We start from the raw sequence: 14,327 nt of genomic DNA, 5'->3' as shown, positions 1-14,327 counted from the left end.
TATATCCAGAGGGAAACCCTGGTGGTGTAGTAGTTAAGTGCTACAGCTGCTAACCAAGAGGTTGGCAGTTCGAATCCGCCAGGCACTCCTTGGAAACTCTATGGGGCAGTTCTGCTCTGTCCTATAGGGTCGCTATGAGTCGGAATTGACTCGACGGCAGTGGGTTTGGTTTTTGGTATACATCCAGAGAGTGACCACTGTCTGGTATATGCCTCCACATACCATTTTTAAGTGACCAACTTTTGATACTGGGAAAGACTCCTAATGATTTTTTCTACCAGGTAAAAATACTTTTTCCACTAGATTGAAAACATTTCAGTTTGCTTTCCTGCCATTGATTTAGTTGATGCATGTATGAGTTAACATCTGATACCAAATACCCCTATACATCCATTGATTTAGTTGATGCATGTTAGACAGTTAATATCTGATACTAAATACCTGCCTGCATTTACCTTTCTTTTTTTCCTATTAGCCGGCATTCACTATGATGGCTTAAATAGTGCATCAATCTTGAGAATTTATAGATCCATCAGATTTTAGAATAGGAGGGATTCTTGTCAATAAGGCAGATCATTTCTCATTGTATTAACATGAAGGTATTTGTTACAACGCTGGACTCCATGGCTGCATGTCAAATCTCCTGAATCAAAATCTTTGGGCGCAGGGCTTGGAGGAATATATTTTGAACAAGCTCTCCAAGGGAACACGGTTCTCGCTGTTATTGGACAATAAATGGCTGGTCTAGTTTTTGGCTTCCTTTCATGGGTGAGGGAACCCTGGTGGCATAGTGGTTAAGTGCTAAGGGTGCTTAATCAGAAGGTCAGTAGTTTAGATCCACCAGGCACTCCTTGGAAACTCTGTGGGGGCAGTTCTACTCTGTCCACAGGGTTACTGTAAGTCAGGATCGAGTCAACAGCAAAGGTTTCCCCCCCCTTCCATGGGTGAGGAGACACGCCCAGAGGGGGAAGTGACTGGGTTCATAGGAACCACAGCTCTGGCTTCTGGTACTTGAAGGAGTATTCTTTCCAGGATGCCACACGACCTCAAATTGGGGTAGTTCCATCGCTCTGTAGGTACAGAACTGGAAGAGTTTTAAATTAGCCCTAAAATTTACATACACCTACAGTGATTAAGGGAACCCTGGTGGTGTAGTGGAAACCCTGGTGGCATAGTGGTTAAGTGCTATGGCTGCTAATCAAAGGGTCAGCAGTTCAAATCCGCCAGGCGCTCCTTGGAAACTATGGGGCAGTTCTACTCTGTACTATAGGGTCGCTATGAGTCAGAATCGACTCAACAACAGTGGGTTTGCTTTGGTTTGGTTTTACGGTGATTAAGAGCTTGGCTGCTAACCAAAAGGTCAGCAGTTCAAATCTACCAGCCACTCCTTGGAAACCCTATGGGGCAGTTCTGCCCTGTCCTATAGGTTCGCTATGACTTGGAATCGACTCGTCGGCAATAAGTTTTTTGTTTGTTTTTTTTTTATACCGTATATGGCTTCAATGTAATATTCAGCTTAGCTTGCCTGTGTATGTGAGTGGTGTGTCTGTATGTGTGCTTAGTTTTTGAAAGATACTTAACATCACTGTACCTACATGTACAGAATAATAATAACAAAGGAGTTTACTGGGGCTTATAGAGAACTCAGTTTTAATAAGAGGGGCTGCAAGTGTGAAGTACATCTTCTGTACTTACCCTGTTTTAATGGCACCCATTTTCCCCCTAGAACTTCCTTGAGCAAGTCTGAATTGTAGCCAGAATACTTCTTTCCTCTTCAGACCCTTAACTGTGATTAATATAAAAAGGCACTTGTCAAAAGGGTTTGAAATGGCAACCTTGATATTGGAGCATATGGCAGTAGTGAAGGTCTGCATCCACTTAACTCCATTATGTTATTTAACTTACGAATTCAACAATTTGTCGTTTGCTCGCTGCTTAAAAGACGATGGCCATATAAGCTGTTGTTAACCGTATCAGCAGGATGGAATATTATTTTCCTTATAGCAAAACCGCAACTTTCTTTGAGGATTTGGCATGCATTAGAAAGTGCCCCTGTGAAGCCGTTCTGAGATAAAGTGTGGCCGCCCAGCAGCCCTCCCTTTGCCCGCGAGAGGGGTTACTTTCGTGTTTAACAAAAATACCCCCTTTGTGTTTATTGTATTAATGGAATTTTTAGAACCTATGAGAGATATTATGGTTGAGTGTTTCAAATAATGTGGCTTGATGAATCTTTTTTATTTTAATGGGAAACTCATTTTCATTGATTTGCAGCTTCAAAAAGTGAATCTTTTAGAAATTAAAGTACATTAATTTAGTTATTCTGTATGGAAACAAAAACGTACAAAGTTGGAATTTGCATAAGTGAAGACCTTGATGATTTCAGATTATAGTGTGGTGGAGGTTATGGAGTAAGGGCCCATAGAATTTGTAAAAACAAATTCAGTCTAACCACTTAATGGCATGTGCGAGTAATTTGCCAATTAAATATTTCTAGTATCTGAAAGATCTTCAGAGCGAAGAGTGGAGGTTCTTAATCTTTCTTAATTTCGTACTTTCAGAAACATAATAGAAAATTACTTAGTTTTTAATCACTTTTCATTCAAAATTTTAATATGTGAGCTAAGGGAAGGATGGATGTTAAATATTTAATGAAAACTATTGGTTTTTTGAGAAATGTATAAGCTGTGATATTGCCAGATAACACTATGCCTGATTTTTTTTTGGGGGGGGGTATCATCCATAAATATTTGGTGCCCAGGTAACAATTTTCATTTTAATTAAGATAACAATTTTCATTATAATTTAGATTTTGGAGTTTTACCATATTATTAGTCACCTACTATGTTCAGAACATGTGGTAGGCACAGTTAACTCTAGAATAACCCTTTAAAATATTTTATCCCCATTTTACAGATTGAGAGAATTGAGACAGAATAAGTAATGCCAGCAAATGCCTGCTATCACTCGTTAGTAAGAGATAGAGTTGATGGTCTCTGCTTTTTTTTTTTTAATTTTAAATTGTGGTAAAAATATATACGACAAAATATTTGCCGTTTCAACATTTTTACATGTACAATTCAGTGACATCAATTACATTCATTGAGTTTGTTCAGCCATCACCACTATTCATTTCTAAATTTTTCTGCCACTCTTACTGGAAATTCACTGCCCCCAAACAATGACTTTCCTTTTTCCCCCCTCCCTCCTGCCTCTGGTAACTACTAATAAACTTTGGTCTCTATGCATTTGCCTATTCTAGGTATATTATATAAGAGGGATTGTGTAATATTTGTTCCTTTGTGTCTGACTTATTTCACTCAGCATAATGTTTTCAAAATTCATCCATGTATCAAACCTCTTTTCTATTTATTGCTGAGTAATATTCCAGTGTATGTATATACCACATTTTGTTTATCCATTTATCTGTTGGTGGACATTTAGGTTGTTTCCATCTTTTGGCTGTTGTCAATAGTGCTGCAATGAACATTGGTTTACAAGTAATCTGTTTGTGTTCCTGTTTTTGTCTCTTTTGGGTATATACCTAGAAGAGAAATTGTTGGGTTATATGGTAACTCTACGGGGTAGTTCTACTCTGTCCTACGGGGTCGCTTTGAGTCGGAATCGACTTGATGGCACTGGGTTTTTATTATGGTAATTACATGTTTAACTTTTTCAGGAATTGCCAAACTGTTTTCCACAGCAGCTATACTATTTTACAATCGCACTAGCAATGGATGAGGCTTCCATTTCTCTACATCCTTGCCAACACTTGTTTTCTGTTTTTCTGATCATAGCCATCCCTAGTGGAGATGAAGTGGTATCTCATTATGGTGCTGATTTGCATTTCCCTCCTGACTAATGGCATTGAGCATCTTTTCATGTGCTTGTTGGCCATTTGTATATCTTCTTTGGTGATATGTCTCAGCTTTTTTAAAAGCACTTTTATTGAGATACAACTCTCATACCATATAACTCATTCATTTAAAGTATACACTTCAGTGGCTTTAATATAGCCACAGAATTGTGCAGTCAGTTTAAAACACTTTCATTACCCCAACGAGAAACCTGTGCCCTTTAGGGCTGATTTCTCTCAATAATGTTTTGTAATTTTCAGAGTATAGTTTTTTGCATTTGTTTTGTTAAATTTATTCCCAAGTATTTTACTTTTTTTGATGCTATTGTAATGGAATTGTTTTCTTAATTTCATTTTCAGATTGTTTGTTTCAGGTGTGTAGAAATACAGTTGATTTTTATATGTTGATCTTGTATCCTCCAACTTTGGTCATTAGTTCTAAAAGTTTTTTAGTGGACTCCTCAGAGTTTTCTATATACAATATCATACCATTTATGACCCAGCTTTTAAAACTCCTAACTTTTCAATACAGCCATCCTCTGCAGCCTGGGAAATTTATTAGGGAAAATTAGTTGACTTTTTGAGGTTGACTTTAGGACAGAAACAACTAGTGCTTTGTAATTGTCTTTTTATGATCTTTAAAAAATATATATATCAGCGGACTTTTAAACTATGCATGTTTGTGGAGAAAGCAGAGACCCACAAATAAAGGATTCTTGCCTCATTATAAGTAGGTATGGGAACTATAGGCCTTCTAAACATAACTCGTTTGGCATAAACTAAAATAGTAATGATTATACATTCCTTTGAGAAAGAAGCATTCTAATTTGTTTTCACTTTCAGGAGGAGATGCTGAGCTCAGAAAAATATTACTCTAAATGTCATATATAACTGTAGCACTAGAATGTGAATTTAGTACCCTGGTGGCACAGTGGTTAAGTACTCAGCTGCTAACTGAAAGGTCAAAGGTTAGAACCCACCAGACACTCTGCACGAGAAAGATGTGGCAGTCTGCTTCTATAAAGATTACAGCCTCAGAAACCCTATGGGGCAGTTCTACTCTGTCCTACAGGGCTTCTATGAGTGAGCATAAACTTGACAGCAACAGGATTTTTATGTATTCTAGCAGCACTAAAATGTAGTACTAAGTATATATTCTAGAGCTACATTTAGATTTGCTTCTTTGCACATATGACCTCAACCTGGGTTAGATTTTAGGGTCCTGTGTTTTAGACCAGGGAGTTCTTCTAATTCTTAACTTAGTTACAGGTCTGCCAAGTGATGCTTATTTGAAAGCCCTCAGTTGGTGAGTTACGTGTTATGCTGAACCAAGTAAGCAACCAAAAGGATAGAACACCTTGGGTTTCCTCTGTCCTACCTAGGACCACAAGTTAGGTTTGGATAGGCTAGGGAATAGTAGGCTTTAGTGATATGACAGCCTCAAGGTTGACTCCTGGAATCTCTCACAGTAAAGCTCCTGGGATTGCTCAGGGGAGCTGTAGTAAAGAGTAGAAGTGGATTTCAAAACTGCTTGTGTTTTTTAGTTTCCCCTTTTCAGCACAAGGTATGGAGAAATCTAAAGAACAAAACAAATGTTAAGTGAGAGTGCTGTTTGTGCCTCTGAAAAGGAGAAAAGAGTATTGTTCTGAGATGGTATTATAATGTCTTTCTTCCAAGGTGGGGGAGGTGGTAAATGTGTGGACTCATTGTAACTATTGTTTTATAGATGTTGTTTCTATTCATAAACTTGAAGGAAAATGTAGAGACAAATATTTCAGAAAATGAATACCCCAGAATAATTAATCAGAGAAATATGAAATTTTAGAGACTTATGAGCCCATATTTTTGGGGGGCAATGTATGACTTTTTCAAAGTGACAAGATTTAATTTTTTTTTTTTTAAGTTTATTCACTGTGAAGATGAGTAAAAATATTGGTAGGTTTCCTCTTTACAGATAAACCTTCCTTCCCTCTTTCTCATATCCCTTGTTTTGTCCAGTTAGAATGGCTTAGCAATCTATGACATTTGAATACCTAGCTTCTGTTAGGTAAGTCAAAAGAATGAAAAATTTTGCAGAAGTTGTACCAAGTGGTAAAATAAACAATTCCAGGTCTTTTTTTTTTTTTTTTTTTTCTGCAGAGTCCTATGGCCACCTGTTCTTCCCATAGCAAATGTGTCTTCCTCATAAATGTAGCATCAAGTCCTTGGGATTTAAAAATAATAGTTGCTGTTGACAGGTGATGCCAACAATCTGTGGCTGACTGGAGCAGGATGTGACCTAGGTGGCTTTGGTACAAAGGGCTCTGATCCATAAGGCATTTCAAAAGAAATGAACTTTTCTTCATCTGTTGCTCTCCACTGAAACACTGCCTCTCAGGTCTGCCTGTCTGAATAAATCCTTGACAGCCTCATAGGGCTCAGATCAAGTTTTATCTTCTCCCAGAAGCCTTCCTCTCACTCCTTAAGCTTCTCTTTCCTTGCCATGAGGACCCCTGCAGTTTAGCACTTCCTGGAAACCCTGGTGGTGTAGTGATTAAGTGCTATGGCTGCTAACCAAGGGGTCGGCAGTTGAAATCTGCCAGGTGCTCCTTGGAAACTCTATGGGGCAGTTCTACTCTGTCCTGTAGGGTCGCTGTGAGTCGGAATCGACTTGACAGCACTGGTTTGTGTTTGGTTTTGAGGGTATACTCTTAGGACCTGTTGTTTAATTATTTCTTGTGGATTAGATAAAGCACCACGCCTTCTACTACCTTTCTACTTCCCAAGGGACCTAGGACAGGGCTCATAAGCTGTGCTTCTTAGCAGCTGATAGCTATTAGCTAGCTAAGAACTGGCATTCTTAAAATAGCTGGTATGTTAGAATGGCTGAGAAACTGATAATGGGGCCATGTTCTCAGGGTCATGTGGTTTGTACACCACCCAACTCCAGGAGATACCAGTCCTGTAGACCATGAAGTCAGTGCCATCCTCTGTAGTTGTGCAGCATGGCAGCCCTGCGTGTCCTCCCTGATCTGTAAGTGGCCCGTGTTTTCACATTACTGTATTCCATTGGCAGGTCTGAAAAGCCTTCCCCACTTCTCCCCTTTCATATTTTTGTCTCTCTCAATGGGAAGTTAAAAATGAGAAAGAAGTGAATCTAACCATTCCATAATTCTTTAGGACATTTTTTCTCAAAATGAGGTCCTGATCCTTTGCATCAGAAAAAGCTGGGGTGGGTGTTGGTTAAAATGTGGATTCTTGGGCCACAGCCTAGGAGTAGGGCTAGGGGTTTTAATAAGCAAAACTGATGATCCTTATGCACTTCGCGAAAGTATTAGGACATGATCATTGAAACAGTGTCCGAGTAAGGTGGAAATTGTAGTGCCCTAAAGGGTTAATACCTCTGTCCTTAACCTGTTGTACTGTCTGTTGTAGACCTTTTCTGATTCATTTAAAATCAGTCACTACTCGTTGAGTAGTTGCTCTGTGCTCACCACCATGCCAGCCAGACTGGGAGAATTAGATGTGAAAAATATGACCTTTGCTCTCAAGGGGCTAATAACCTATTTGGAAAGAAAATTATAGAATAAATATGTATATACATGCACCTTTATATGGTGCTTTATATGTATGTGTATGTATACATGTATACAGATACATACATATAGACATTTTTAAACAGATCATTATCCATAGCACCCGTCTACAGAATTGTCACTTTGATACCACTTTGATGACTAAGGTGCTCCTGATCTTTTCAGTCATCTTGTATGCATGTGAAACCTGGACAATGAAAAAGAAAGACAGAAGAAGAATTGATGCATTCAAATTGTGATGTTGGTAAAGAATACTGAATATACCATGGACTGCTAGAAGAACAAATAAATCGGTCTTAGAAAAATTATAACTTGAATGCTTCTTAGAAGCAAGAATGGCAAGATTTCATCTTGTTTACTTTGGACATGTCATCAGAAAGACCAATCACAAGAGAAGGACATTCTGTTTGGTAAATGATCAGGAAAAATAAGGGAAACTCTCAGTGAGATGGATTGACATAGTCACTCAACAATGGGCTCAAACATCATGGAGTGTAGGACCCGGCTGCGGTTCATTTTGTTATATATAAGGTCACCATGAGTCGGCGCCAACTCAGCAGCAACAACAACAAGAACATAGAATTGTCAGTTTCATAATTGAGAGGTATTTTGGGGATCACATATAGTGCTGTACTTCAAAGAGACCAAATTTCAATGTATTACCTCAAGCAGGCATTTACGTGAGAGACAAGCTCTATGGAATAGGGACTTAACATAAATAGCCATTAGAACAAGCTTAGCACGTGTTAGGTGTTAGCTGCTGTTATCCTTAGGGTTTGAACCCAAGCTATTTGAATTGTAGTTTGGTAATTTCTTCTCAGATGTCTTAGAGCAGGAAGGAAGCTTGAAGAGAGTCTTCTCCTACTTTATTTTACTGACACTCCATCAGACTCACTGATCTTTTTTTGGTTTCAGTCCTAATCCTTGAGTCATTTTTTCTTGTGTCCTGTCTTCTTTTTCCTGAAGGTGAGAAAACAGAATAAATCCAAGGAAATTGAGGATTGCACTTTAAAACTTTTATTTTATTGTCCCCACCAGGGCCAGCCTGAGGTTTTCTGCCCGCCTTTTATAAAGTTTATGACTGGCATAATTCTGATTTTTACTGCTTTCTCTGTGCAAATACACACCCAACCTTTTGCTGATGGCAGCACTACTGTTTCTTCGTGGCGAGACTTAAAATTTTTTCTGGAAACTTTAAAAGCACAGAATAAAAACTTTGTGGGTATAATGGAGGTTGAAATAGGAAATTGGGGGAAATAGTGGAAACATGCGCCAAGATTTTTGGCACCCTTTGGAGGTCTAAAGAACCTTTTTTTCCCCCTTTTTCTTTTTTTTTTAATAGAAACAAAAGCGGGGGGGGGCGGGTGTCAGGCACAGTTTGCTTATAAAAATAAGAAGGTTTGGTAGATATATTTAAAGATGCGAAGGCCAGAAATTCATTAATATAATAATAATTTGGACTTCCTTCACCTTCTAAACATTCCTTTGGAAGGAGACTAGTAAATTAAAAAAATGAAGCTTTAGAAAAGTTACATTTTTGTATTATTTTCCCTCTTTTTTCTCTGTGAGTTCTCTTCTAGTTTTATAGTAGAGGTTAAGAAGAGGTGGGGGATGAGTACTAGTACATTCGGTTGCCCATCTTGAAATGTGATTATTTGGACAATTTGATAATTTCCTTCAAACCATGAGAGTGCAGCACAAAGTTAAAGTATTGGGCTGCTGGCTTTTTCTCCCATCTCCCTTGTCCTCAGGTGTGGTTTTGACAAATGGTTGGCTTTTAAAGCCTCAAAGGGTTAGGGATATTGAATATGAGCTTTAAATTTTTGTCTGATTTTTAAACCCTCCAAAAAAAACTATATGGTTAATAACTTGATAAAGGACTATATTTAAGACATGCATAGTATTATGTGTGTGTGTGTGTGTGTGTGTGTGTGCGCGCGCCCTGCCACTAAAGATTGAATTCTCTCCCCTGTGCCTAAAAAATGTCAATATATGTTAAAATAAAACAAATGAAATAATTAGTTCTAGTTTCCTAGTGCCTTTTAGGCTTTTTTTTAAAGTAACATCTTGATTTCCCTTCCCCCCTCTATTTTGTTTTGGTGGGCTTATTAACTTTGAATTCTTGACTGATTCCATGAACATTATGATTTTTATTACTGCCATGGTTTTATAACCTGTGTGTGTCTTTAAAATTGAGTTACTTTTTACAAGAAGAAAACAATACTCATATAACAACAGATTTTATAAGAACCTGACTTGCTTTTGTTTTAATCAACCTTTCTTTTTTCAGAGGATGTTAAGCGAGTTTTTGGACAGACCACAATTCATCAGCATATTCCGTTTAACTGGGATTCAGAATTTGTGCAACTACATTTTGGAAAAGAAAGAAAACGGCACCTGGCATATGCGGAATTTACTCAGTTTTTACTGGTGGGTCTCGCTTTTAAAAAGTTAAAAAGAGTAAATAAATGAAGCTGGATTAAATTGGGTGCAAAAAGATACTAGTTTTGACTGGAGCCCTGAACTCTTGATTTATTGTAAACGTTCTACCCCTGGCAAAACTATCCAATTTATGAATATTTCTTTGTTAGTACATAGAAACCATAGAATTAAATGGGGTCCTACAGAGTGTATAGTTGAACCTCTTCATGTTTAAAAGGCGTACATGCTGAGACCCCATGAAATCAAGTGATTTGCCTAAGATCATGTAAGAGAAGAGGATCAGAATTGGAACTTAAACTCCAGGTTTGTGACTCGTTCCACTACTGTCTTCCAACGTTTCTTTTTCTCCCGAGAAACAGGTGCGTGTCATGATCAGCATCTGTCTCTGTTATCTTGTGCTGCTATAGTGGAAATATCACAAATGGGTGGCTTTAACAAACAGAAGTTTATTTTCTTGCAGTTTAAAAAAAACCCACCTCCGTCGAGTCAGTTCCGACTCATAGCGACCCTATAGGACAGAGTAGAACTGCCCCATAGAGTTTCCAAGGAGCACCTGGTGGATTTGAACTGCCGACCTTTTGGTTAGCAGCCATAGCACTTAACCACTACACCACCAGGGTTTCCATCTCACAGAACTGACAGAGAGAGAAAGCCTTCCCCTAGAGCCAGCACCCTGAATTTAGATTTCCAGCCTCCTAAACTGAAAAAAAAAAAAAAATCTCGTAGTTTAGGAGTCTGGAAATCTAAATTCAGGGTGCTGGCTCTAGGGGAAGGCTTTCTCTCTCTGTCAGTTCTGTGGGAAGGTCCTTGTCTACTTTAGCTTCTGTTCCTTGGCTCCTTGGTGATCTCCATGTTCCCCCAGCTGTGTTTCCTTGCTTAACCTGCTCTTTTTACATCTCAAAAGAGATTGGTTTAAGACACACCTTACACTAATACTGCCTCATTAACATGAAAGAGAAAAGCCATTCCCAAATGGGATTATTACCATAGGTAGAAACCAAAACCAAAACCAAACCTGTTTCTGTGGAGTCAATTCTGGCTCATAGCGACCCCATACATACTAAAAAAAACTGTTGCCATCGAGTCTGTTCCGACTCATAGCAACCCCATAGGACAGAGTAGGACTGCCCCCATAGAGTGTCCGAGGAGCGCCTGGTGGATTCGAACTGTTGACCTTTTGGTTAGCAGCCATAGCTTTTAACCATCACACACCAGGGTTTCCCCTATATGTATAGGGGTTAGGATTTACATTTATTTTTCGGGAACACAGTTCAATCCATAACAGCGTCTAACCATAGGATCAGTTCACCTGAGGCCTTCTAGAGTTTAAAGGCACTGGGTCTAAACCAGGAAAGTTTTAAAAAACACTGTTGCCTGGAAAGTTCCCCTTATGGCCCTCTTCCATTTATAACCTCCCTCTTTAAGACAACCGCTATCCTGATTTCTAATGACATTGATGAATTTTGCTTGTTTTGTACTTATGAAAATGGAATCACACAATTTGAAAAAAAAAGCTCCTATCGCCTGAGTCCCTCCTCTAGAGATTGGATTGAATGGGTGTTGGGATATTTAAAGCTTCTCAGGTGCTTCTGTGTGTACCAGTTTGAGAAACGCTGTTCTCAGGGCCCTTGTTTCCCCATCCAGGGTTAAACTAGAAGTTGTTTGCATTTCTGGGGTACATCTTCCCTGGCCCAGTTCTTTCAGCTGTTCTCTCATACAGCCTTCCATTACTGTCATGTCACTGGCCCACTGATGATACCAGCAGAAGAGTACTGACGACATAGGATTACAGTTTAGTTTTCCTCCTTAGGCTTGATTTTAAAGATGTTTTAATTTTGATGTTAGCATTTAGTCGCTGGAGGCCTGTATCTGTGTGATAAACTCCTTCTTTTGGATTTGTATGCATTTTTTTGTTTGTTTCTCTGATCGTAATACTTATTTAAGGGAATTGATTTACAATGTTTAGATTCTGAGTCCTAAGGAAAAATTTGCCAAGGAATTTACCTTTGGTTCCTTGTCACTAGAAATGTCATCTGTAGGTATCTTGATACCTCTGCTTTATTCTTGTGTCCAAGACCATCCCAGAACCCTCAGGAGTGGTTAGAAACACAGCACCCACATGTACACAACATTGTGGGAGCTTAGTTCGGTAAGTTTTTGGTACCATTCTCAGGCACTAGCATATGTGACAGGTTTGCTTTAATAGGTGCTTCTCTTTTTCACTTTCCTTTTAATGGTGTCTTTATGATATATAGAATTTGCCATCCTATTTAATTTGCTTTCACTTTCTACACTTGTGCTAACTTAAAACAAGATGTCTTAAATCTGCCTTTGTGTTTTTTTTAAAGCATGTTAATGTCAGTGAGTCCCCATTTTCAGTTCTATGTAAACATAAACCTATTTCAGTAACTCAGGTGGAGAATGGAATGTGGTTGTTGGATTTTTGCTGTTGTTTACACAAGACAGTGGCGTGAAGTAGGAAGCGGTATTCATTTTGAAGAAGAATAATTACGATAATGCTATTGAGACAAATGCCTCAGATTGACTTTATGGAACACAGCCTAATTAACTGTTAGTCTTAATAGGATGTTAGAATGGTAAGGATGGTCGCATTTCCCTCTAAGCAAGTATCAATTATGCTGAATTGAGTCAACTATAAAAACCACTCACAGAAGCTTCTAGGCCTTCTTTGAGATATGGGGAAGTCAGAGTCAAGGATTAGATGACTCAGGGATTACCAGTTATGTTTCCAGTTGCAACTTGTAGGGCATTCACTTAAATCTGACTAGATTCTATAATAAAAAACTTATTGCCATCGAGTCGATTCTGACTCATAGCCACCCTAAAGGACAGAGCAGAACTGCCAGCATAGGGTTTCCAAGGCTATAAATCTTTATGGAAGCAGACTGCCACGTCTTTCTCTCGCTGAGTGGCTGGTGAACTGCCAGCCTTTCTGTTAGCAGCCAGGCGCTTAACCACTTTGCTCCCAGGGCTCCTTGATTCTACAATAGTAAATGCAAACATCCTACGGTGTCCTGCATGGGATGATTTTGCCTTTGTAACCAAAATGCAAATGCTAAACTTTTACTAGATTAAAATGGTTATAGTAGCTAATTGTCTTGGTCAGGGCATTGCTTTTGTGCCCTATCTCAGGCCCAGATTTAAAGGAATTAATGGATGGTGATAGGCTTTACTTGAATGCCTAGGAAATGACAGTTTTGATGAATACCACTGGGTCACTTCCCTCAGCTTCAAACGTTTTGTTTGCTTCCTTTGTGCTCTTTTCTGACTACCGATAAGAGCTTCAAACCATAACTTCAAACACTTTGCTTGCTTCCTCTGGGCTCTTTTCTGGATGCAAGTAGCTTCTTAAAGATGTAAGTGAATTTAATCTCCTGTGTTTCAGGCTCATGCTTTGTCAGGCACGCTCCCGCCCCTCTGCTCTAGGCAGGGCTCAGAAACACAGGCACAGGCTCCTGGCTGGCGCCAAGGCTCTGAAAGCAGATGCTTGCTGTTTGAGTTGTGAAAGTGCCGCCCCCTGCATGCTGCTACCTGTCACCTGGTGAGGAAGAAGAGCAGCCATAGGGACAGCTGAGAGGTGCTTGTGGTTCCGGGGAGCCTGAGTGCAAAGTAGAAATTATGCTGCTCTATCCCACTGAAGGTCCTAGAAGGTTGCTCAGGCTTGACATTTGTGTGTTACCCGTGCTTATGTCTGTGCACATGCGTGGGGTTGGTGGGCCAGTTCTCTCTTGCAGTTCCATTCTCTGCAAGTTTAGGTTTTAAAAACTGTTTATTTCTTCATTCAATAAATGTTTTGCTCTATCTAAGCAAGCGTGAGTCTATTATAAGCCACTGTATTCATTTCCCAGGGCTGCTGTAACAAATTACCACAAACTGGGTACCTTGTAAGAATAGGGAGGAGCCTTGGTGGCACAGTGACTAAGTGCTTGGCTGCTGACCAGTAGGTCAGTAGTTCGAACCCACCAGCCACTCCACAGGAGAAAGGGTCATTATGAGTTGGAATCCACTCGACAGCAGTGCATTTGGTTTTTTGGTTTGTAAGAATAGCAATTTATTGTCTCATAGTTGTGGAGCCTACAAGTCCAAATTTAGGATGTCGGCAGGGCCGTTTTCTCTCCCAAGGCTCTGCGGAAGATCCTTTCTTATTGCTCCCAGCTTCTGGTGGCCCCAGTGTTCCTTGGCTTGTAGCTGCGTCAATCTCTGCCTTTGTCGTCATGTGGCCATCTTCCCTTGGTATATCTCTCTGTGTCTCTTTTATATGGAAACCACTCAGGTTGGATTGGGTCCACCCTACTGCAGTATGACCTTACCTTAGCCTAACTGATAATATCTTCAAAGACCCTATTTCCAAACAAGGTCATTCACAGATACCAGGGGTTAGGACTTCAGCATATCTTTTTGGGAGGCATAATAGTCACCTCATGGCTGTGAGGATT

General features: G+C 39.5%; 1 protein-coding gene across 2 annotated transcripts in view; it reads left to right on the top strand.

The window, feature by feature from the left end:
* Positions 1-14,327, top strand: part of SLC25A13 (solute carrier family 25 member 13) — a 240,578-nt gene that overhangs the window by 118,370 nt on the left and 107,881 nt on the right. For both annotated transcript variants that reach the window (XM_010587255.2, XM_064289997.1), the window contains one exon: positions 9,719-9,858. In XM_010587255.2, the coding sequence (XP_010585557.1) occupies positions 9,719-9,858 (140 nt within the window). The remainder of the gene's footprint in view (positions 1-9,718; positions 9,859-14,327) is intronic.

This window comes from Loxodonta africana, chromosome 8 (genome assembly GCF_030014295.1).
Source record: "Loxodonta africana isolate mLoxAfr1 chromosome 8, mLoxAfr1.hap2, whole genome shotgun sequence".
NCBI classification, from domain to species: Eukaryota; Metazoa; Chordata; class Mammalia; order Proboscidea; family Elephantidae; genus Loxodonta; species Loxodonta africana.
The sequence above is the reverse complement of the archived record's forward strand: the minus strand, read 5'-3'. Positions and strand labels throughout refer to the sequence as shown.